The 24,649-nt window shown below is 37.4% G+C and overlaps 1 protein-coding gene and 1 long non-coding RNA gene across 2 annotated transcripts in view; one reads left to right on the plus strand and one right to left on the minus strand.

Annotated features, from left to right (window-relative positions):
* LOC135792562 (uncharacterized) lies at window positions 1–23,392 on the minus strand. Its single transcript, XR_010548386.1, has 3 exons — window positions 23,278–23,392; window positions 1,095–1,319; window positions 1–53 (listed from the first exon to the last, which is right to left on the minus strand). It is a non-coding gene; the product is annotated as an uncharacterized lncRNA (long non-coding RNA).
* The window catches only part of wgn (Tumor necrosis factor receptor superfamily member wengen), a 28,548-nt gene continuing 5,537 nt past the window's right edge, over window positions 1,639–24,649 (plus strand). The window contains exons 1-2 of the mRNA XM_065303225.1: window positions 1,639–2,216; window positions 15,704–16,163. Of these exons, the coding sequence (XP_065159297.1) occupies window positions 2,193–2,216; window positions 15,704–16,163 (484 nt within the window). The 5' untranslated portion in view covers window positions 1,639–2,192. The remainder of the gene's footprint in view (window positions 2,217–15,703; window positions 16,164–24,649) is intronic.

Below are 24,649 nucleotides of genomic sequence, written 5' to 3' on the forward strand. Positions count from 1 at the left end.
CAATCTGATGAAAGAATCGTTATCCTAGGATATTTCGTTCGCCCGCTAGACACCTAAAACGACCAAAAATCAGTACATCAAAGCACAAAAATTTGGCGGGTTTCCCGTGTGCTAATCATACAAATAATATAATAATCATATCAAAAATTATGAAATTATATTATCAAAAATTATCGACGGATTACTCGAATGCGATGAAATTAGAATTGCGTCCCTTAAGACACCTTTGAGAGCGCTAACAATTATAAATAGAAATTACTACTACTTAGATAACATAAAAGACTTAAAGGAAAAGTAAAAAAATGCGCCACTAAACTTTCGAATTTACCCATGTTGCAGACACAACTTCGGCAACAAACTAATACAAGGGTTCTCGAGATATGACCCGATTTCCACAACAAAACCTAAAAAATTGGAAAATTGTCAAATTTGCAGGGCGATTTAAGAGAATTCGCGCATAATTTCTAGTGTACTGTTGATATTAATTTGTTATTTGTTGAATTTCGTGCGTTTGGTGATTAATTGAAATTTGTAGGCGGCATACAGTTAATTTACGTCGCGCTCAACATTAGCGTGCGTTCAATTTACCGTAACACGCACTCGAGGGAAACACTTTTAATGTAATTGTATGCAAAACTATCGTTAAGGCATTCGTGAATACTTTGTGGCTACAATGCGTCGTACGTATATGCGCTACGAATGTTGCGCACATTGTTGATTACACGCGCGACATTCCATTTCTAATTTCGGGAGCGCCCGGAAACGCGCACGCACAAAAGTCCGAGTGCTCAACAATGCGCACTCGTAAAAAAAGCGAGGCAGATAACGAAGGTAACGAACTATCAAATGCACGACACGATGTGATTCATCGTGCCCACTATAGGGCATTCAAAAATCGCCAACAATTGACTGACGCTCAAATCGGATTTGTAACTGCGGGAAGTGAACTGGAAATACTCAAAAGTATCACACATTGTTTCGGTATTTCAACATTTCCACGTTACAAAGTTCAATCAAAGTTGATTAAGCCAAAACTTGAATTTTTAAAAATTCGGATTTAATAAAAATAAGTGCATTTTCATGCATTTTCCTACGTTTTGAACAGTGTGCTGGATTCGCTTCTTTTTGCGTGGTGTTACGTTGGCGGATTGATGGTTTTTCTTCGTTTATGAGCGCACATTTTATGACAGATGATCCACACTGCAGTAAAGTCATGAAAACGCGGCAAAAAGGAAAAATCTAGTCATGCTTTGCAAGAAAACTAACACATTAACTAGTGAAGCGCACAATTGAGGACGATGCAAGGACACGGAAGAAACCTGAAAACAAAATAAAATACAAATACTTTTAAAATATTTAGTTTTTGTTTGTTCAAAAAATTTCAAAAAATTCAAATCAGTAACACAACACGATTAAATCAAAAATGAACATAAGTCTTGCAAAAAAATGAAAAAAGATAAATTCTACTATTTTAAAACTTTCGTTGAAGGTTTTATGTTATTTAAACATAAGTTAGCATTAAATTAGTGGCTTTGCGTATTTAGTTAACGCTTTCGGCGCCTTTCCTTTCCATTTCGAAGCAGTTTGAAGCAAAACTTGGTAGCTCCGTCGCCGGTAGCAGTTCGGTGGCAACGTGCTGCCGTTAATAGACCCTCGCACAACGTCCGCGTCGAGCAGTCGTCGTTCGAACGCGCTTGGCAACGCATCGCGACGCCACCCACAACTCCAAAAATTTACGCTCGCCACGCACCGCGCAGCAACACGTGCTTGTGAATCCATTCGAAATCCAACATTCAACATCTCAGCAACACCAACGCAAAACAAAATAATTAATTATCTATACGTATAGATTGCATTCAAAAAAATTAAACTGCGTCAAACATTTAATCAGTTGACTTTGTGAACTTGTGATCATGATCGAAGAAACTTTACCGCGTGCGAGGCGCCTGCAAACGTAGGAAAGGAAGTATTGTGTGCTCACATGTGCGAAACTGTTGTTAATTAGTTAGCAAAGTGTTGATTGTGCGGCGGTGCGTTATCAAGGAGCAAGGAGCGTCCCACCCACCCGAAAGTGCGCGCCGAGTGCACGTGCGGAGCGTAATAACCCCGCGCTAGCCCCAGCGCGCTTGATTGACATTAAGTGGATTATATTGTGGATACTCCTGTCGACGTGCGGTGGAAAATCATCATTTATGGGGATTTCACCGGCTTTTAAGGTTTGCTTTTTCATCAATTTCATAATATTCAATCAGAATTTTAGTTAAATCGTGCGTCAAGAGTTAATGTTTAACTACGGCAACTTGTAATTGATTTAAATTACTTCCCGTGTAATATTTTTTGCCCATTTTTCACGCACAATTTTTTAATTTCAATTTACTTTTGGTTGCGGCGCACGTCACGTCGAATTTATTTGTGTCGTGCAAAACGCCGAATGTGTTTGTGCGCTGTTCGCGCGAGTTAATTAAAACCGAGATTTACGACTTGCTGCTTTTTTTTTTTCGTTCGGATGCTTTTCTTGCTTCAATCTTTCGTCAATTTTGCGCCGTCGTTGATTGCCTGCCAAACGTCGCTCACGTTTTTCACGTCACACTTTCAATTCCTAATAAATTTCTGCCCAAAGAAACAATTAATTTTGTTACGAAGGTAGTCCTAAAGAATAAAGAAATTATGAAAGTTGCGCATGGCATAAAAATTGTTGCGCGAGCCAAGCGCACTTTTAGAATAAATAAATACCACCAGGAAACTGTCCGTCATGCGGCTTCTTGTCCTCAAAAGACATTTAATGAGTTAATTTTTCTTTCAACTTCTTTTAACTTAAAGTAAATTACTTATCATTACCTAACATTTGGCAGCATTCAATTGCGCATGCGTGGCAAATCAATAGCATTAACACTCCGGGAAAAATTAGTTTAATGCGTCCCTGCGGTGAAGTATATCCGAGCGCATGTGCTGCTTCTCGAGGTTAATTACTTCCGTGCGAACTTGAAACTCCCGCATCCACGAGCCAGACTTAAATTTAAACCCGGCGTACGTTTATTTAAGGATTCACGTCTTGGAGCGTTCGGGCGTCAATCTGCGAACGCATGTGCTTGCAACACAGCATCGAAATAAACTTTTATGCATTTGCAAATAATTACCGCAATACTCAACCAGAAATAGTTATGCACCTACGATAATAACTCGCAATACCATGTAGGTTCAATTTGAGGTTAGGTCTAACCTTAAAATGATCTGTATTTCTACTTCAACGCGTTAATGATGTGAAAATAAACAATAATGAAATTAATGAACGTTGAAAGATCGAAAATCACAATTTCCGTGTAGAATTCCGCAAAGAAAAGATGACGAATGGTTGAAGATGAAGATGCGTGCCAGATGTGCATCAACTTCTTCTGTTATTCAGTCTTTCCCTCTTTAAAATCCCATGAAAACGAAACCAAAGCACAAAGCAAAACAGTTTTTAAATGCACGCTCATAAATTTGCTGCAATTTACTAGTTTTAAGAAAGTCTTCTATTATTTTACAAACAGCGTGGCGTAGAAACCTAAAACTTTTATTTCTCAACGCGAAATAAACTTTATACTCAACGTACGACCAGACGAGAAATTTGTTTAGTACTTGTTTTATTAAGTTACCATGCGATACGAACATCGATCAAACAACAGGAAAAACACGCGAACCAAGTGAAATGACTGTAAACCAAACGTCGACGTTACGTGCCCCGCGAGCCGAAATGCCCGAAAGCGACGCGCATATATTAAACATTCTTCGGCGCAAGCCATAAACTTCGGGGTGTTTTGGTGCATTATGACAACACCAACAATTAACATACAAAGACCTCATGAGCCCGGCGATCCCTTGCGGCACCCCTGGCGACATGTCCCTCAACACCGTCTAAATAGCTCTATTATTGTCTAGTAAATTAAATATCTTTAACGTCCCAGTACTCCTCAAATTACATTTTTACAATAAAAACCTAAAACCTTGCTGTTGGCGTGATGGGCAGACAGAAAGTTCTTGTGGAATATTTTTTGCTTTCTAACTCGTTTATAAAGGGCTAGAAGACATTAATGCTAATTAAACTTAAACTTCACTTAAGTGACGCCCGCGAGGCAATTAAAAGTCGATAAAAGCGATTTGAATAGACGTTTCAGAGCCGAAAAAAATCAATGGACAATAAAATATCCAAGTTTGAGATAAGTCGAACTTTAATTCAAAACGTTATCTTTTGCTTTTATATTTTTTGTAATTTTACGACTTTTAGTGTCTAAATGATCTCATTCGTTCAAATTATTTGTTGCCACTGAAGAGTTGAACATTGCTTGATTTCTTCTCCGCACTGCGCCGCCACCAGTCCGATTGCGCTGATGCTTAGGCAATTAACTTAATCAAATTCAATTAAAAAGTACTTGCCTCGTCGCGCGCCTTCGCGTAAATTTTCTTTGCAATTAACATGCAAATTGCGAATCTCCCGATTTGCCTCGTTTCTCAAGCCGATTTCCCAAACTGGACTTATCTCATTTCTAAGAAGCGCTTTTCTTTAGTTTCGACTAAGTATTTTGCTTCGTTATCGTTGTCATTAAGCCGAAATTCGAGAAAATTATAAATTAGTTCCAAAATGTTCGGTAGGCAACATTTCACAATGTAAAATCATATTATATGTTCACACATGATTGCGATGAAAATCTAACAAATATGATTTCGTGTTTAGTTCAGCGTTCTACGTGTAACTCGTTTGTTCTGGATAATTACAGGTAGCGGAATAATGATAGTGGCTTGTGACCGCAGGCGATGAAATAATTGCACATATTACACGTGTAGCGATGAAACATTAAACCAACGAAATGTGTTCACTAATAAATGTTCAAAGTTTAAAAAAAAGAATTTATAAAAAAATAAACGCTGTGTCACGGTCGGACAATAAATCTGTAAAAATTACCAGGTTATTGACTCAGTATTCATAAAACTAGTGTATAAATCAAGTTTAATTAAATTTTTAATTATTTCGAGACAAAAATATTTGTTTAGGACTTGTCTATGCTAATGTTGAGGTTAATTTAGTTTAATTAATGCTTCTTTTAATCGATCAGAGGTTATTTCGTTTGTTATTGCGGTTTTGCGGTCATGTAATCGCACAATTGTTTGATCGTGCACATCAACAACTTGACTATTGAATAATTCAAACTCACTCTTGACAATACACGTTTTATCATCATATTTATTCCAGCACTTTGCGTTAAAAACTCATTAAAACAACAACAAATCATAAAATCGGTTATAAATTTAAATTTATATGATTTTAAATTTCCCCTCAGCTATAAATAAATTCATTTAAAACTTGGATAACTGGCAAATGCCATCAGTAAATTCCAATAAAATTAAATTGAATTTTTTTAACTTCGCAAATCCCATGACGATTTTAATTTTATTAAGTGGATTCCGTTGGTAGGTATTCAATTGTTAGCAATTTTTTGTTTGATTCAATTTTTCTCCGGCCTAGCGGTAAGCCTCGTCCAGCATTTTGCGCGTTGTTATCTCCTGGGAAATTCATTCGCATTTATAAATTTTCAATTTCGCATGCAACCGAACACAAAACAAACACACGGGACGCCCAATGCGAATGCAACGCAATGAAGCGACTTGATTTAGCCAAACATGTTTTGCAAAATGTACTGAATGGAAAAAAACACGAGGAAACATACGTGAAAAACATAAATTGCTTCATTGTTTTCCGGATTGTGCTGAGTTGTTTTTTTCGTTCTGGGGGGCGATTTTAAGTCAGGGATTTTGTATATTCCTCCAAGGAATAAATTGGATAAATACGAAGAATGTAAAACGCAAGAAATCCCAAGAAAGGTGGAATTTATTTAGAAACACAGAAACAAAGATAATAAAATACGCGGAATAATTGAATTCTCGTCCGGTGTACATAGGGTTGCATAATCTAAGCAAATTTAAAATTATTTCTTCAATCTTTGTGAAATTTAAATTTATTTGTTATCTTCCGATAAGCACTAACTTTGTTGCTTTCGTGTTGTATTCCGCTACTTTCTGATACTTGACAATCCAGCTGAATAGCTTTGAATACGCTTGAATGCCAAGATACGCCGTTGACAATGGCGGCAAACAGGGAACAGCAAAAAAAATGCACAAAAGATTGTCACAGACAACGACGCACGACGCCAGAGAAAAAGAAAATGTTCTGCCGTAGATTCGCATGATTTCTTTTCCGGCGACTGGGCCATTTGGGCTTTCCTGCCTTTCTGCACGGTTTGCTTCTTGTTCAATTTGCAAATGTATACAGAACCGCAGCCCAACATTCAACATGCACTCACGTATTCATATCGGGGATGTAAGATATGTATATCGAAAGGAAAATACTTGGAGAAATCCCAAGAAAATAAAAACATGAGAGGGAAAAAGCAAATTGATAGAAAAACTAAATAGAAGCAAATTTTTGTTTTTGCAGCCATTTTGAAAACTAACCTCAAAGCTTATGTGTTTTATGAGTGAATGTTTCTTCTGTTTCTGTTTCATGCGTAAAAACTACAAGTTATTTGCGACTTGTTGCTACTGCTTGTCTTTATGAGCAGTAATAATTCACTTTCTGTCATGTTATGACATTTTTTCTCAATAATTACGCATTATTACATATTTTTTGTATTTTTCTTTCATAAAGCAAACTTGAATCTAAAGTTTAAGGAGGAAACCAGCTTGTTTGATGAACAAATAATTCTTGAACTTCCTCTGCGTCTTCCATTCTTCTCTTAGACGACTAGTAGTAGTTTTTTTGCAGCGTATTTAAAGAGCACGAAGATGCATTGCAAGAATAAACAATCGCACGCTACATTTACACAAGATTATACCAACATACGCTAACATTGCAACGCTTCAAAGTAACAAAAGTATCAAAAACGTCGACAAAAAGCGTTCGGTAACCAGGCATGCCAAGAAACCATTCCCATTCACATTTGTCTTCAACGCATGAACGCAAATTTGTCTAAGCAAACAGCAGTTACTCGTACTTCTCGAAGTAGCAACAGGAGTACTCGTATTCTTCGAAATTCTAAAGTTAAATCCGCGCGTACACAAGTTGGCGCATAGTTACAAATGTAAATTTAACAAACGTTTTGGGCTGCGGGTTCGAAAACAACGACCACGAGGTGTACGCAGACACGACTGAATTAACTTGGCAAAGACCTTGTAGTCCTTGACTTGAAGAAGCTACCGTGAGAGCCGTGAGAGCAGACACACACAGCACACCTATAGGTTTAAGATATGCGAAAGTCAACAAGTAGTGGTGGTGTTGTGTTTGTGGCTGGCCGAAGAGCAGAAGGAACTTCCTGCTAACCGCTAACGAGCAGCACGTTGAAGGGGATTTCGTGCTGAGTCGGTAGTTATATTAGCATTATTTAATTATAAGATTAAGGCGATAATTATGGGATTGTTCAAGTTAACAATGCTTCAGAAACTTTTTTCTGTTCAAATCCAAAGTAATAGGAATTATAAATGCAAATTTATTTAGTCGTGACGCTTTCACGCAAAAACCAGCGAAGGAATTTTAATAAATTTAGGTATAGATATATTTTTGACTGAAGAATAGCAAATAGAGAACTTTTTGTTCAAAAGTATAATTTTAAACATGTAATATAAGGAATGAAATTTCAATACAATTCGATAGCATTTTTCAGTAAAAAAAATGATTTCAATGACACCAAATGTACAAAAACCAAAAAAGTAATTATTCAGTCCATATTTTATTAAAACATACGCGAACAAAAGCTAATATGTATATAATTCTGTAAAATTATGAGTTTTTCTTTTATTCACCCGGGTGCAACATTTTCAACGTCGCGTTTTTATAATGACTGCCATAAAACAAGTTAATTAAAATAAAATGTTTGCGCAAATGTATGTAACAGCCAGGAAACAACAGATTCACATTCATAACAAAATAAATAGTTTATAAGCAATTGTCCTAGTTTCTAATCAAATTTAATTCTGAAAACCAAGAGTCTCCCCTTGGTAGTCCCCCTTGGGACACTTGTTTGCAACTTTAAATTAAACATGTCCGAATGTGCAATTTGCAAGTTATCTAGACATCGTCCTGTTTCTAGGTCTACCTCTGTCGTAACACTCTGCGTAATTGGCCGGCATGTTTGCGCGCCGTTCGCCAAATTTGCGCCACATACTCTCGACTGGTGCTTGTTGTATTAAATTCTCAATTCTCAAATTTGCCTCATCCTCATCGCCCCCCGATGCTTTATTCGACCCGACGAGCTCGCAAACGAACAAATTGAAACATGCGAAACGACGTTAGGAGCACAATTTGCAAATGCGTCGCCGTCGCCACCCTCGGGAGGGTGCGGTGCGCTTCTTGTTGTTGCGTTAATTGTCACCGTGCACGTACATATTCATGAAATTCCTGGGAGCGGTAGTTGGAGTAGCGCTTGTTTTAATAAATGTTGAACTGAATGATGTTGAATGTTCAATTTGTACCTGTGTACTGCATACCTACGCTGTAAATAGTAATCATGAATTTTGCCGGAGGGATAATCAAACATTTCAATTTTTATCCGAATATGAAATTTTGCTGTTTTTTTTGTACATATTAATGTTGGTTGTTGATTTAGTGCAAAGTTACTGTTTGTAAACCAAAAATAAACTATGTTCGGACCTGGTCAAAACTTATGCTGCATGCTGCGGACATTTCGGCGCAGGTTATAAATCATTTCCGCCGGCTATTTTTTCTACCTTCGAACGGGTTGCGACGTATTCGGCAAGTTTAGGTTGATTTTTTGTTTCCGTCTTCGCGAAGTTTGAACTTCGGCAGCGGATTATGGGTTACCAACGCGCTCGCCACTCGAAACTCGATATTTCTTCACGTCCAGATGCGCCTCGCGAAAAACTCCTGCGCAGCGAGCTATTGAATTGAAATCGCAATTTTTCAATTTAGCGATATTTCAATTTTCTACTCCACTCGCAAACAGAAATCAAAGAAAAAAAACAAACATTCGATTACAATTCCAACAAACAAAACAAATTTTTCTAACGAAAAACAAAAAATATTAAATTTTTGTTCATGTTCATGTGGTTGTGAAAAGTCATTTAATGTGATTATCCTTGTACTTGCAAAAAAAACGTTGATACGTAGGGATCACTGATGAGTTATGACGCTTCAAGGATAAAAATAATATCACAAACGAGTGGAAATACGAAACAGGAACAAAGAGAATGACAAGAGATGAAACGATGAGGCAGAAAATGATCAAGTACTCTTGAGCACTTGAATTTCTTTGCCAATAAAACTCACAACATAATACCCAAGAAAATCATGAACCGAATTAGGAAATAAACCCTAAAAATATTTATGCATTTCGTTATTATAAAAGCAGCGAAATGAGGAATTTCCTCTTTTAATTTTCGACTGTGATAAATGTCGGAGTGATTTTAGGCAATTTATCCGTGAGCTAATGTTTGGTTAGCTTTGTGTCCGCCGTAATTTGCAAATTTTGAACGCGGCGCACCCGTTTGTCGGCGTCAGCGCAACAAAGGTAACAGCAAAAATCACGCATGAATACATTCCAAAGGCAGAATATAGCTCGTCGCAACAAGCTCCACGAACATTTTGTGTTTACTATTGTACGATGGCATTGTCCTGCTCCACTTTGGCGGCGTTCCTGCAAGCGTGCAATCCTGCAGTGCTGCTGCTACTCATCGCTTCTTTTACGCTTTGCTGTGTGCCCGGTAGGCCATCATCGCATGTTTACAGCACACTCACCGACAACAATTCGCTGGTTCGTTTTGTGCGCGAAGCAAAATGGCGCAGTGTATACGCGCTGGCTGTATCAGGGAAAGTGATTATGCTACATTAAACACGTCGGACGTCGAGAGCACTGGACGTGATGATAAAAACGCATCGCCGCTGCCAGCCTGTCGTTTGCGGTTGGCACTTTTGTGCTTTTCTTCTACTCCAACTCCTTGTAGCAACCTTTGTCAACCCACTTTAGCTACATGTTTGTCAGGTCCGTGTCTCGTCAGACAATGCAAACAATGAGCGTTAAATTAAAACTTTACATTTCTTCAACAATTCTACACGTTTTTGCGATTATTTTTTTTCCGGTTTTTTGTTTGTTTGTCAGTGAATGAGTAATGAAATAAGTGTAATGTCTGTAAATGAAGTGGACGTGCATTCATATCCAACACTTTTGTTTCATTCTCCTCTTTTATTTTTTTATTTTTTGGATTTATGGGTTTACACTTTTTGAGCCGGAACAAAAAACGCAAGCATGCACGTGGAAAAATGATAAAACCCGTTAAAAAATGACAATAAACGACAATGGTGAGGTGCTACAAACGAAGTTTTATTTAATTTTTTAGCGTATAAATTTCTAGTTCTTGTTTTTCACCAGTGCGCAATTTAATATTCTATTTTATGCATCTCAGGCTACCGTCTCATTAAACGCATTATACTCTCGGAAGACATAAAATAATTTCGAACTAAAAGCATCGTACTTTGGCTTTGTGCGCGTAATTTCAGTGCATTCTGAAAATTTCGACCTAAATCAAATTTTACGAAGCGAAACTTACATATTCTCCGTCTACATCATATTTCACATTATATTTTATGTCCGCTTAAGAATAAAACAAGAGGCGTAAAAGTTGACAAAACCGTAAGCTGTTCAACATCTTCACCATCCCAAAACTTGCCGGTCATAAATTTAAGCACTTTTTTTAGTTCGAAAAAGAGTGAAATAAAACTCTAGCAACAAGTTAGATAAAAATATAAATTAATTACATCACAGTTCTATAAATATCCCCTGGAGATTATTTTTATATCCATTTTTATTCGATATTCCCGATCGCAATTGAGAAAAATAAGCAAAACTCAACTCCTTGGCGTAACGCAGTTGAAAATTGCATTTGAATTTCATTGGATTGCGTTTTACTGGTTTCGGTATCCCGTAAACGACCGACCGGTAAAAGGTGAAACCGTGAAACCGCGTGAATGTTAAATAAAAGGACAGCTTGAAGCCGGGAAAACGTCAGCCTTCAGCAGACTGAAGTTTTCATTCTGCGAAACCGAGACGCGGGAAACGGGAGTTTTATTGTTATTGCCAGCACGCGTCGCGCAACGTGACGTGAGATGCGCATAAAATAAACATTCTTCGCGAGGGTTGTGCGATGGCGCGCAATTGGCTACCGTGTTTGATCATCAAGCGCACGGAAAATAACTTCTAATAAATTTCACCGACAACAAAGCGAACAATCGCAAGTTAAACTCTAAACTTTTTTTTCTAAAGATTAGATTCTCTAGAGTTTAGAGAAGCGTAGAAAAGTAGTGGTTTTGTAAGTTGTGAGGAATTTTCCACGTTAAATGACAAGTCGACAGGCGAATCCGACATGAACGGACAGACGGACGTATCGGGCCCCAGAGTCGGGCGTCAACTCGATCGTGTAACTTAAGAACTTCCAGCAGGCGAACGGAAGACAAAGCCATCGGGAGAATGAGAGAATTTAAGAAAACAAAACTTGCTCTTCTTTTCTTCACGTTGCGTTGGATAAACCAACATCAGGATAGTTTACTTGGTGTAACTTTTCATTCTGTTTTCTTATTTCGCGTTGTAGAGTGATTTTCAGCTAAATATCTCCGAATGTTCTTGGTTTTGTTACAAATCCGGTTCCTTTTCCGCTTTGATAGAACCACTAATGTAAAGTTTAGTCATTAAGAACAGACGCAAAAAAAAAAAAACAAAACAAAATAAAAATTTAAATTGTGTGTTTAAAATTAACTTTTCGTTATTTTCCGTTTGCTGTTTAACAAAATTGATTGAACTTGTATCCAAGCTAATAAAACTCGAAATTCGCAAATCGCGCGTGGGGTGTAAAACATCAATGTAAAATAGGAAAGGGTTGATGACGTTAGCATCGCTGGTGTGGTTCCTGCGCTTTGTAATTCACTTTAAACATTTTCCCCGCTCGTTTTCGCACGAATTAACTTCATCCAACCTCAGAGATGCTCGTGCGCTTTGTGGACGCAGACACCAGGAAACTTCTCATTTGCGTTTCGTATCGTTCGCACAAAGCTACGAATCGCAAACGATGTGGATTCAGAATAGGATCAGTAAGCTAACGAAAAACTTCGACAAACTTTCGCGCCGTAGACTAATAACAAGTAGTTAACGAAAATCAAAGACTACCGTCTAAAGAAGTGTAAAGTGAACATAAATTTCCCCACAATTTTAACTTATAAATTAAACTGCACATTCAAGTATCTCTTTGATTTAGTTGCGCCTAGCTGAAAGCAATTAACAATTAATAGCCCTCTCCCATTTCTTGTTCTATCAAATTTCCCCCCTGGAGCGTTTGAATGTGGCAATAATTAAATTAATTTACCGACTCGATGGTGCTCGACGCGAGCGCAATGTTTTAATATTAATAGCATTACTTAACCGCGTTAAACGGCGTCGCGTTCGCCTTCGGGGGCTGGCTTTCGGGCGCTTTCATCCATATTGAATGCGCTCAATGATTATTATATCAAACGACGGCGAGATTAATTTATGCGCGCCGCCAAGACGGCAGCCGAGGACTAACCGCAAGCCACTTGCTCGAGGTCGGTCATCTTCCACTTCAATTGAATCCAATTCGATTTAATTTAATAAGGTACGAACCGATACAGTGTCATCAAGATGCACAAAACACACATAACCTTAATTCAAAGCTAATATAACCTAAAATTCATCCACTGTGTGTTTATTATTAAAGATATAATATTCTATATTTTGAGATAGTGGAAGGCACGAGCAGATGGTTGTGTATTAAGGCAGCGTGTCGAAGAACTAAAGGGCGAAGGATCCTTGCGGTCGTAACGTAATCTAACATAACGGAAGCGTCGTCCGGGGCGGACGACAAAGTCAATTGGCGAGTGGCCTAATGTCGCAAAAGTCGGGTTACTGCTGCCCTAATAGTGCTAACACAAAGGGATGAAACTACCCTTAGCCCCGCATAATCTACGGGCTTTTATCAGACACAAAATGACATTTTCTCAAATAATATAGATTAATCATACGACATAACCTAAAATAACCTAAAAATACATTTCTGGGTGAAATTTATGTTTATTGATTACGTGAAGCAAATATTTTTAAGTGCAATTTAAAAGCTTTCACAGTTTCAATGCAATTTACGGGTTGCGTTTATATTGGTAACCTTAGCATTCCCGGTTTAAGTTCGTGTTCGTTGGTAATAAATAAATGATCGCTCCAATAAAGCACGCTCCCTAAGCGTCGGAGCGCGTTTGTGTGTAATCCATTCGAACGCCTGCAGAGTTAAATTTCTTGCCGAGGGCGCAAGCCTATCACGAAGAATATAAATATCCTGAAAAGCCATCTAAACATACCAAACATTACACATTACACCCAATCTGTGAAGCAGTTGCAGGAGTAATAATAAACAAGCGAATGCAACTTGCTGCAACGCCAAGGTGTTTGTGTTTTCGGGAGCGTTGAACGTGCCTTGGACGTTATAAGTAATCAATGTGAACGGTGCACCTGGATGTATTGTGGATACAATTACGGCCGGCAGCAGGTAGCTGAAACGCGATAACAGTAAACAATGAGCCGTGGAGGTGGCTAGGAGGCGGCTGAGGAGTTGGGTGCGCTCCTGGCAGAGTGTCACGGGTAGTAATAGCCGGATGGCTGCTGGAAGGCCTGGAAGTTTACATCGGTATGGTTGTAATGGTGGCCGGAATGGCGGACTAGCGCAAGCCGCGAATATTTTACCGCAAAATTACGACTCATTACTTAGTTCTTCCTGCAAATTTTCTCTGTTGGTTTTCTTTTTTTATACTTAACAACTTTTCCTGTTTCTTGGAGCAATTTGCTAGACTTTCAATGAAAATATTTTCGTTTTTTTTCTAAGAAAACAAGTCATTACGACCAATTTAAATTTTACATAACCTCAAAACAAAATCTTGAATATGAATTTTTGTTTTTCTTAACTTAATTTATTTTTCTTGGGCAAATTTAGATTTTTCGCTTGAAATAAAGAAAAATAATGAGAATTTTTGCTATTTCTTACTTTGGATAACTTATAAAATAAAAATTTTAATGGTTATATCAAAAAAACTCGGCAACTCGTTGAAATATTATTAAATTTAATTTTTAGTTTTATTTAGTATTATTTACTTTTCTTCACCAAAGTTTTGTTTTGTTCCGAGTAAAACTCTCTTAAAACTGAAAAAGTTTCCTCCCTGACCGAAACCAGACCGAAAGTAGTTGCACATTGAACTTTGCCGCCCCGACACTTGACGCTTTCAACGTTCGAACATTTCAACCCTTGTGAAAAGCAGCCCCTGACGACGCCAACGAACTATAAACCTCTTCCAGGTTCATTGTAGCTCAAACCTTTTTCACAACAAAAAAAAACTACAAAAAATCTTTCAAAAATATTTTTGTAACACTTTGTATACTAATTTATTTTCTCTAAATAAAAGTATAAACTTGCCATGAAGCAAGCGTAATTTTCTTTGTTAGCTGAATGTTCCCGTAACAACAGCAACTGTTTATAACCGCCAGCATGATGGCGATACGTATAATTCGGTTTCATTTCGGTATACCGCCCCGCCGGCATCGCGTTGGCAATCGCAATAACTATTACTATCTTGACACTAATTATTATTTTTCCCTTCCGGCTGTTTCATTTATCAGCGGCGACCGAGTTTCGCCCGCGCGTCGCGTTCGTTAAGTCGCCGTCCAGCCGCGTCCTAAACGTGCTCGCACGGCCTGTTTTCTTTCAATTATCCTCGTACCTTTCTTTCCCCGCAACTTTTCCGGTTTTGTGCTTGTCTCAGAATTATTTTTTTACGTACATCTTATTACATACATTTTTTGTGCGGTTTTCGGGTGGTTTATTGGCTTGTATACTACGTAAAAAAAAGATTTTTCTGTTGTAAGAGGAAAAGTTTGTAATTTCCGAAGATTTCAGCGCTGGATTGAATTTTTTGTTGATGTTAGATTGAAAAACGCAAACATAATGAACAAATATTGAAAGTTTTGCGTTCGCGAACGGCGATTTTCAATATTTTCAACATATGAAGCACAATTTTTCTCCTCTCGAGGGAAATTCGATTGGCAATTCGTGGGTCGGCTGTTGTTGTGCATCGGATTGCTTTTGAAAATCATTCTTTGCTGTCGCATTCATTGTACGAGTATTGTATACCTAGGACATATTTTTCGATTAACCACTATTTTATTCTCGAAAATAAAAATAAAAACAATTTTTTTCTTCTTTGCAAGATTTTGTTTTTAATCGTGACGAATTCAATTCAATCTGCTTGCATTCCACTTCACTTTCCACCCACTTTTCACTCAATTTTTCCGTCCGCCACTCGAATATATCGGCGTGCTTAGCGGCGGCTTACCGCCTCTTACCGTCTCCGCCTTGTCGTCACGAGGATTCTCTAAGTAAACGAGTTGCGGACTATTTCACGCCCGAGCAGGACATTTTCACTCGTCTTGAACGATTGCTCGATGAAACCGTCCGAGTGCGTGCAAATCCCACCATAAATAAAAAACGAAAACAAAAAAATACTTTTTTTACGCGCCACATTTCTTTTCAACGCTAATGTTTTTGCGACGCAGTGAAGCCGACAAAGATTAATTTGTTTGAATTTATTAACTATTAGTAACATTTCTTTTTGCAGGTGTGGGCATTTTTGCTGCTAGCCACCTGCGCGTACGGCAAATCATACTTTTGCGAACGTGGTGAGCAATACTTCAACCACGAGCTACAGCAATGCGTCGATTGTACGCGATGCAACGCCACCGTCGGACTAATTGTCCTGCAACCATGCGAGATCCACCGCGATACAGTTTGCGGTCCGATCAGCAAACTCGTCGAGGGTATCCGCATACGCCATCAGAACCACCATCAACACCACCCGCACCATCCGCATCACGGTGTGCCTGATGACGCGTCCCGCGGGCGGGACGCCAACACGCAACCGGCCCCGTTTAACAGCATGGAGGCCATCGTCTGGGACTGGCAGGCGATTGCGCTTACGATGGCTGTCTTCACCTGCATTCTCTTTTTTGTCATCATCACATTGTACTCCATGCATCAGGCTAAGCAATGGAGACGATTAAAAGAGAATTTTGATTCAGGTCAGTATTTTTTTTAATATTATTATTATTATTATTTAAAGTAAATAATTGAAAGCTTAAGGGTAATTATTCATTTTGTTTTGAATGAATGGATTTATCTTACGAGTACAATCAAAGGGCGTTAACAAAGTGAATTATAGCGGTATGTGTGTGTAGTGTGTAAATGTATGAGCATCGAAGGAAACTCGAAGGTTGAAAACAAAACAAACCGAGAGTGCGTTGCTGGATGTGACCGGAATGCGGTGCGACGGCGGCGACGCGCGGAAAGAGACCACAAGCGAATCGGAAGTGAATCCGGTGTTAATATGCCGCGCACGCAGCGCGCCGAGTGGAATATTTATTTCTATATTTTCTACTTTCAATGCCTACCATACCATACCATACAATACCATACAACTTGGAATTGACCAGAAAACATTAAAACACTGTGTTGCAAACCGATATCACCACTAAAACAATCTCGTAAATCACGAATTCTAATAATGAACATTATTGACCTGAATTTCCTAAATGGTCGCTAATATCCGAATTAAATCATTCAATAGCATCAGCAGAATTTCTATGCAATTAAACAAGTTATTAAATTTATGCGCGGTTCAAAGTAAAAAATGTTTTTTGATGCGTTTTAGTTATGATAATATTTAGTAAAGTTTGGTTCTGCACACACAATGTTGCGACTTACGACTAAACGCTGTGTAGTTTGCATTCAAGGCGGTTGTATTTGCTTGTTCCACATTCATATTCAAGCACCTTATGCAGGTAGAAACGTCAGATAACATCAAAATATGCTTCAAGTTGCATAACGATTACGCGCATGAAATATACGCGCATGTACTCATAAAATATTTAACTTTAACTTAAAATAACATTATAATTATTTATACAAACAGAAAATTTCTGCTTGAAACGGTAACTTAATTAAGTTTATTTTTATTTTTTGGACTTACTATTTGTCAAATAATTTATTAATACTTGTATTCAATTAAAGAAATAAGAAATGCAAAAAAATTAATTTAGCTCCATCTAGAATCAAATTGTACAACTTTAACTATGATTGAATCACCATTTAAACTTTCATCCCTTATTTTACACCCTACAAATTATATTTTCGTAACAAAAAGTAGCTTATTTGCTTTTTCTCACTCATAAATATTTCCGCACCAAAATTTATCAAAATTAGTTCAGAAGTTTTTGCGTGAATGCGTCACAAACAAACAAATATTACTAAATGCACATTTAATATATAACTCAGTATTTAATAATTAATTACTTTCGTCGTAAATATAGTTTTTGAAATTGGTTTTGGCTGAGTTTAAGTTTAGAGTTATTCGGAGTTATTTATAGGGCAACAGCGTCAACTATTTGGTTTATTTCTAGCGTGAAATAATATTCTATATTCGCTCATATTCGCAACTGGTCGAATATTGCGTTCGGCGAATGTTTACGATGTTGGAAGCGGTACGAGTCGAGCGCTTCGAAAATGTTGCCTTGGGATGCACAATGCCGACGCTGACCGAGTAAGGACCTAGCAAGGATGTTCATTATAAGCGTACTAACTAGTTCTAGAATATATAGAAACCAAACTTTAATTTTGTACAACGCAAAAGTTTCGCTCACCGTTTTAATCATGTTCTAAGTAGTGTAGTAAACTAATTCATACAAATTTGTTATTAATTTAAATAAATAATAATTTTTAAAATAATGATTAACTGAGTGACAAGACAAGAAGATTTGAATGAACTAAATTGTAGAATCATTAATTTTAATGCGTTTTTGATTCGCACACCAACTGCAAACGATTGACGCTGATAATCAATTTAATTCACGTGGGTTTTATGATTATATGATCATGATTGATTGATTGGTTGACACTTTTATGTATTGAATTATTAGATTATTAGTTTTTTTTCTGTGACAGCTCAAATTAACTTTCGATTACGATGTGGGTAATTGAACTTTATATCGTTAGTTACCTACCACTGCAAACTTTCGATAATTCAATTAGGCACGAAATGTGCCAACGCACGAACATTTTCATAATTGCGACCTAGTTCCAATGCATTAATTAAGTTAACAATGCACGGAATGCAAAAAAAGTAGTAGGTATACTAAAATGTTAAAATGTAAAATAATAACGATTTATTAATTTAGTGAGTAGATTTATGCTTAAATTGATACGCAACACTGTCACTCTGTCATATCATGACGTGGTTAAGATGGTTGATGCGCGCGCATTCATAAACGACATTTATCTTTATAAAGAAAATTGTTTTGCGTACTGTCCTAGCGGAAATCACGATTTTCTTCATAGTAAAGTGGCGTAATTCATTGTTTTCCCCCTTTTTTAATGAAAAAAACAAATTTTCCTAAATTTTTAAAATTTTCAATATTTTAATATTTATTCTGATTTTCGGGATGAAAACAAATTGATAAAATCAAAAATCATAAATATCTGTTCTCTGGTTCTGAAATTTTAACTAGCGTAATACTACCGACTTTTTAGCTATATAAATTGAAGAATTAATTAACTCCACTCGAAAATCTTAGAATTTCCCACCAGAAACTACCGCAATATAAAAATAGCTATATATTTCTTGGAATGACAATTTTTCGTGTTTTTTTCTTGCCTTTTTGTAAGTATGAGGATGTCGCCCGTCGCCGGGAGTCGACGATTCGTCGCTCCATTTAGTAAATTGTATCTTTCATACGCTAGCTTCCGGATAAGGAGGATGTGTGCGAGTAGTTACAGCTCGCCTCGCTTGTTGCATTTCCCGAATCTCCGATATTCCTTTTCCATTCGTATAATGTTTCTAGTTTTCCACTCGTTCCGCCGTTCCACTCGCTGCTTTTACTATTTTTCTTCAAACCCCCGAGCGTCTGCAGCGTTTTATTTTCGCCGCGCGTACTTTTTCTCGATCGTTGCTGGCATGGCGCTCGCAGTAATCGTAATAATGGCAATAGGAAAAAGACTGCGCGAGGCACTTTCATATCGTTTATTATTTGACCTTTTTTAACGCGCACTGTGCTTACAAACACGTTTTATTCATGATCACAATTTATTCAGCTTTGATTCTCACTTTACTCAAACATTAACTGCAACTTTTATTTCAACTCCAACTTGCAAAAAAATTCAAACATCGGATCAAACGAATATGTCGCATGTTGCAACTTTTTGACATCGCGGAACGCGTTTTACATATCACACCTTTTAAACATTTGTTTTATTTCACGCTGTGCGAACTCGTACGAACTTTCGGGATGAAAAATGAGGGTGTGCATATCGGTGTGTGTCATTTATTTATTTTATAGTTTTTTTTTTGTTGTGCGTGTTAGCGAGAGAGGTGTTTTCGTGCAACGCGTGGTGTTCATATTTTATTCGGCATTTTCTGTGTGAAAACGCCGACACCGACAAAATGTAACAGGCGACATCCGACTCCTACACTTTTACTATTTTTTTACAAACTAGGGTTGCCAGAGGGAGAATTAAAGCTTCAAATTTAAAAAAAAGCATTGAAGTAGTTTAAACTGCGCAAGCGCAGAACTCTTAAGGCTTAAGGCTCTTAAGTTTTTTTAATATTTTTCGTTTGGTAACCTATCAATATATACCCCCTTGGCATTTCAAGAATCCTAGTATCCAAGTTGAGATGTTATGCACACCAGAATTTGACTGTCGGCGTTTCTCACTCGATCGAGTGGTCGGCACGTAATCTTTTGATGTTTATTTCTGTCAAATTTACGTAAATCTCGCCCGGCCTAGACGACATACAAGCACTATCCGGAGAGCCAACGTATCTGAAATATTTCACAAGCTTTACGAGCGTTCGCATGTTTCACGACAAATTATTCCATGCATTCCGCCGGCAATTTCTGTGGTGGTCGGCGGCTAAGTGCATTTTATTGCGCCGGCCAGTGAGGAAAAATGATGGAAAAATGATTTTAAGTACAGATAAACTCCGACCGTAAACTCGCCGTCGCCGATTTGAAAGTAAAATTACTTTTAAATTAGAAAAACAGCAAATGCTCATAACAAAAATGCGAAAGAAAAATGAAGAAACGAGGAAAATTAAAGCAAAGAAAAAAATAGATGAAAAAGAGCAGTGAACACAATGGCGTCAGAATAGGGCGGTAGGGAAAAAGTCCGAAAAGAATGAAAATGAAGTAGAAACGAATTTATTATGATTAATTATTAATGATAGCGCCGGAAAGTTTGCCACGCGCAGGGGCGGCGGGAAAAGAAAGAGTGAGAGTAAGAGTATTAACATTTACATTAGCATCGGCATTAGCATTACGAGCGAAAACTTCCACGAATTCGAAAAAGGTGCAGAAATACACGAAACGAAGAAAACAGAACATTCAGTAAACATTCACAACATTATTTTACCTTCAGAGTAAGTTAATAATAACTCAGTTAATAATTAAATCAATAAAACTATTTTGTTTAAAATTCAATTTAAACCGAAAATTTAATTAAACTTAACACCTTGTTGATTTTTCTCAAAAAAAAAAATCAAAAAAGGTTGCTGTCGTGTGCACCCTTAAAATTAGAGCAGTGGCACAGTAGGTGCAAGACAGCAGGAGGCGGTGAAGGAGGCACAAAGCAGCAACCGAAGGACGACGATACTTCTTCCGAACGTCCTAACGATATTATTATACATCACGGCGCGCCAGGGGGCGGCAGCGACGGGCAAAGCGGGCGAAAGCCGGCTAAGCAACGCTAAAAACGCGTCCCAAATTTAATATGCACCCTTCTCGTGAGTGTATCAGCAGGTGGACGAGCTTGCTCGGTGTAAGATCGCTTCGAGAGGGCGTTATTACTTATTGCTTGCTTACAGCCTGCTTTTTGCAATTTTTGCCTTGTTTGACGTAGGATCTACAAGCGGATAGAAAGTAGAAACACTTTCTTATAAAAGATTGTTAAAAAGTTTATGTCGTTAATTTTTAATAATATTTTGTGGGTGAAAAAAGATTATGAATAAATTTTTCGTATTAAATTCTTTCTTATTTACTAGAATTTTTCCTGAGAAGAAGTTAAAAACATGAATGACGTTAACACTGTAAATTGACAGAGGAATATTAACACAATTTACTGAATTACTGCAGTCATCTTACAACAAAAGTAGGTTAAGAATTAACCTCAAAATTTAATTTTAATTTTTATTTATTTGAATTTTTTTGATTTATGAGACCAAAAATTAAAATATTTATTATACTACTGCAAAATTGTCATAACTTTTTAGTGCATGGTATATTTGCGCGCATTTTTAAGGATTGGCGAGAAATAGATGATTTATGTGTTTATATTCCCCTGACAAATTATACATTGCACATTTTTGCATTCTGTTTTGCATTTTTTGCCGCACGATAGCTTATTTGTCGATGCAATTTTCGTCGCGATGGCTATAAATTACGCTTTACGGTGTTTTTTGCCGCCTCGTCGCTAATTTGACGAACATTTGTTTCCATTTGCAACTTTGCACCAAACAAACAAGCTGTCATCTCATATCACATATCTCATTGCGCGATGAAACATCGTTCTAAATTTAACTGCATCTGCACTGATTTTCGTCATCAGATCTAATCACACCAACCAACCAACCTACTTATATGTCAAATACGTCATTTAGATTCCTTATTTAAATTTAAAAAATGCTAGTACTGAATTTTTACACTAAAACTTCATCCCTTATTTTATTCTCTTGAAATTAAATTTTTGCGACAAAAAGTAGCTTATTGCCTTTTCCACGGTCAAAAATATTTCTATACCAAAATTCATCAAAATTACTTCAGTAATTTATGCATGAAAGAGTAACAAACTTACATTCGCATTTATAATATTACTTACAGCGCTATAGTACACAAAAATCTGCGTATAGGTACTGTGCATGATATGCATCAGATTTGATTGAAATTTGATAAAATATGTTCGCGCGCCTTTTTGGCTTCATAAAGCTTTCATTTTGTGCGGGCGGCGCGCCGCGACCGCATGAGTAATGAGCAAATAAACGTGTCATCAATAACGCGTTACGCCGTTCTCGGTGCACGCTGCACATCGCACAAAATGCGTCGGCGTTGTGTCGTACAACCTGTACAACCGACACCCGCTCTAACCACAAAACTCCAATTTGAATAATCCATCACGTTTTGATAATCATCTATAAATCATTAAAATAAACTTTCCTCGACAAACAAACAAACAAACAAACATACTAGTTTTACTTATAAATCAAAGTAAATATTTAAAAAAAAAACAATCCTGTTGCATAAAAAGGAGGTTATGAAACAAATTACAGGATATGAGCACAACCGAGGTAACTCTGTGCGTTAAAAACAAATAATTACCATTTTGTAACTCATTACTACGTGCATGTCACGCGTCTAATAAATTTCGCAGTTACAGCAATTGTTATTCATTGCTAATTAATACACATTACACACTCGCTGCAATGCAATACGCGATTTTCTGATGCGTAACACACGTACTGTGCAATTACGATTGTAATTTCACAATACGCTTTTTTCACTCATTGACAATTTACGCCCTGTTTATAAACAAAACAAACAAAATGAAAATCAACGTGCAACCCTACACAAATTGCAGATTATTATCAAAGTTCAAACGATCACGTTTGCAAGGAAAACAACAATAACAACAATAACGAAACGATAAAACAACAAAACAGCGATCAGGTTAACGGTAATTACGCCCCGCGGACACGCACTAACAATGTTTAATGTTTACAACATTATTAGGTTTATAAATTGAGATGAAAATTGCGAGGCTTGTTTATTTTTGAGCCCTGAAATAATTAATATTTACCCAGAGATAAGTACGCGTAAGTAATCTTATAAATTGCGCCGTGATGTGGAGTGACGCTGACGAGATCACTTCACATGACGTCACATCAATTCAAATTGCGGCCGTGGAACAATTCGTCTTATTCGAGCTAATGCGATCACGATTTGAATATTTGAATGTTTGAATATGCAAAAGCCTCAGCAGCTCAGCGCATAAGCACATATCTAAGAAAATGTTGATTCAGGCGGTCTAAATTTAGTTACATAACACGATTGCGGGATATAATAGATTACTGAACTGCTTTAGCAGCTAACTTACCGCTCTTTGCTGTTTTACGGGATATTCTCGATTGGAAATCTTGGAATTCTTCAATTTGGTAGTAAAAACACCGCCACTATACTAATTTTTATGTCGCATAGGAGGTTAACTTGCTAGAAGATCATGCGCATGCGCAGTTGAGATTTGCATGTATTACAAAAGCAGTGAAACAAAAACTAAGAAAATAATTGAGTATAACACTGATTTAGTACGTAATTCGTCGTTTTTTTTTTATATTTTAACGAAAATATATAATTCTAAATCTTAATGCTTCAATTACGAAATAGAAACAATTTTAACAACAGATCTGGCGCATGCGCCATTGAAATAATGCACGTATATAGCTTTACATTTCTTTTTCAAAACATAGAAGTCGATAGCAGCGCAACCTACACTGTGAATATAAGAACTTAGTAAATCTGTTTATAAAACGTTTTTTGCGGAGAATATCAATAAATCTAAAACTTATAATTCTTATAACTGCTTATATTAGTTTTATGTCAAAACTGAGGTTACTTCAATGACACACCAAGCGCATGCGCAGTTGATATTCGCGAATATACACTTTTTCAAAACATAAACATCGAACTCGCAAGCTGCGAAACGAAAACCAAAGACAACTGAAGCAGAAAACTTCACAGAACCGTTGAACAACATGATAACCAAAGGAAAGACGCAAGTCGAACGGATGGAACACATTGAGACAAGCCTGCTAAGGCAGGCGGCACGTGCCACATGTCTGGATCATGTGTCCGGATGGACGGGTCTAGTGACTGGATAATGTACACCACCGATGCGCACGGTATGACTCCATAATAGGCCCAGACTCTCGACATTGAACGACATCTTAAAACAACATCCCAGAAAAATACACACAAGAGTTTAACCAGTGGCGCCCTCATTCATTATATTCATGAATGTGATGCACCCGGCTAACATATTGTACATACATCAATATGATGTGAAATTGGCATGCGGCACGTGCACGTCGGGCGCAATGATTAATTGCCCATCATTAATGATTTTGCTCGATGTTGATGAATCGCATGCGAGCGTCGTTTCATGTTCGAAGGGATGACCGTGACCGCGAAACACGGGATGCGAAAATGCGAAAGGACGATTCGACGACGGAATCCTAACCGCACCCGCCGGCACGCAACCATTTCCGGTGATGGCGATGGCAAAATACAAAACACTTCATCCAATACAATGGGTTACGAGTGATTATTGACAGTATGGATAAGGTTTAACAATGTGTAAAGCGTTTTTATCATTTTTTTCATTTTTTTATTGAAATTTATTGCTTTTAGCTGTATTTCCCTTTGAAGTCTAAGTGTTTCCACACGTGTAAAGTGTGAATGCGACGAATATT

The sequence above is a fragment of the Atheta coriaria genome, unplaced genomic scaffold (assembly GCF_025399875.1).
Source record: "Atheta coriaria isolate IRGN ID8LTWV9N9 unplaced genomic scaffold, Caltech_Dcor_3.1 hic_scaffold_5_pilon, whole genome shotgun sequence".
Lineage (NCBI taxonomy): Eukaryota > Metazoa > Arthropoda > Insecta > Coleoptera > Staphylinidae > Dalotia > Dalotia coriaria.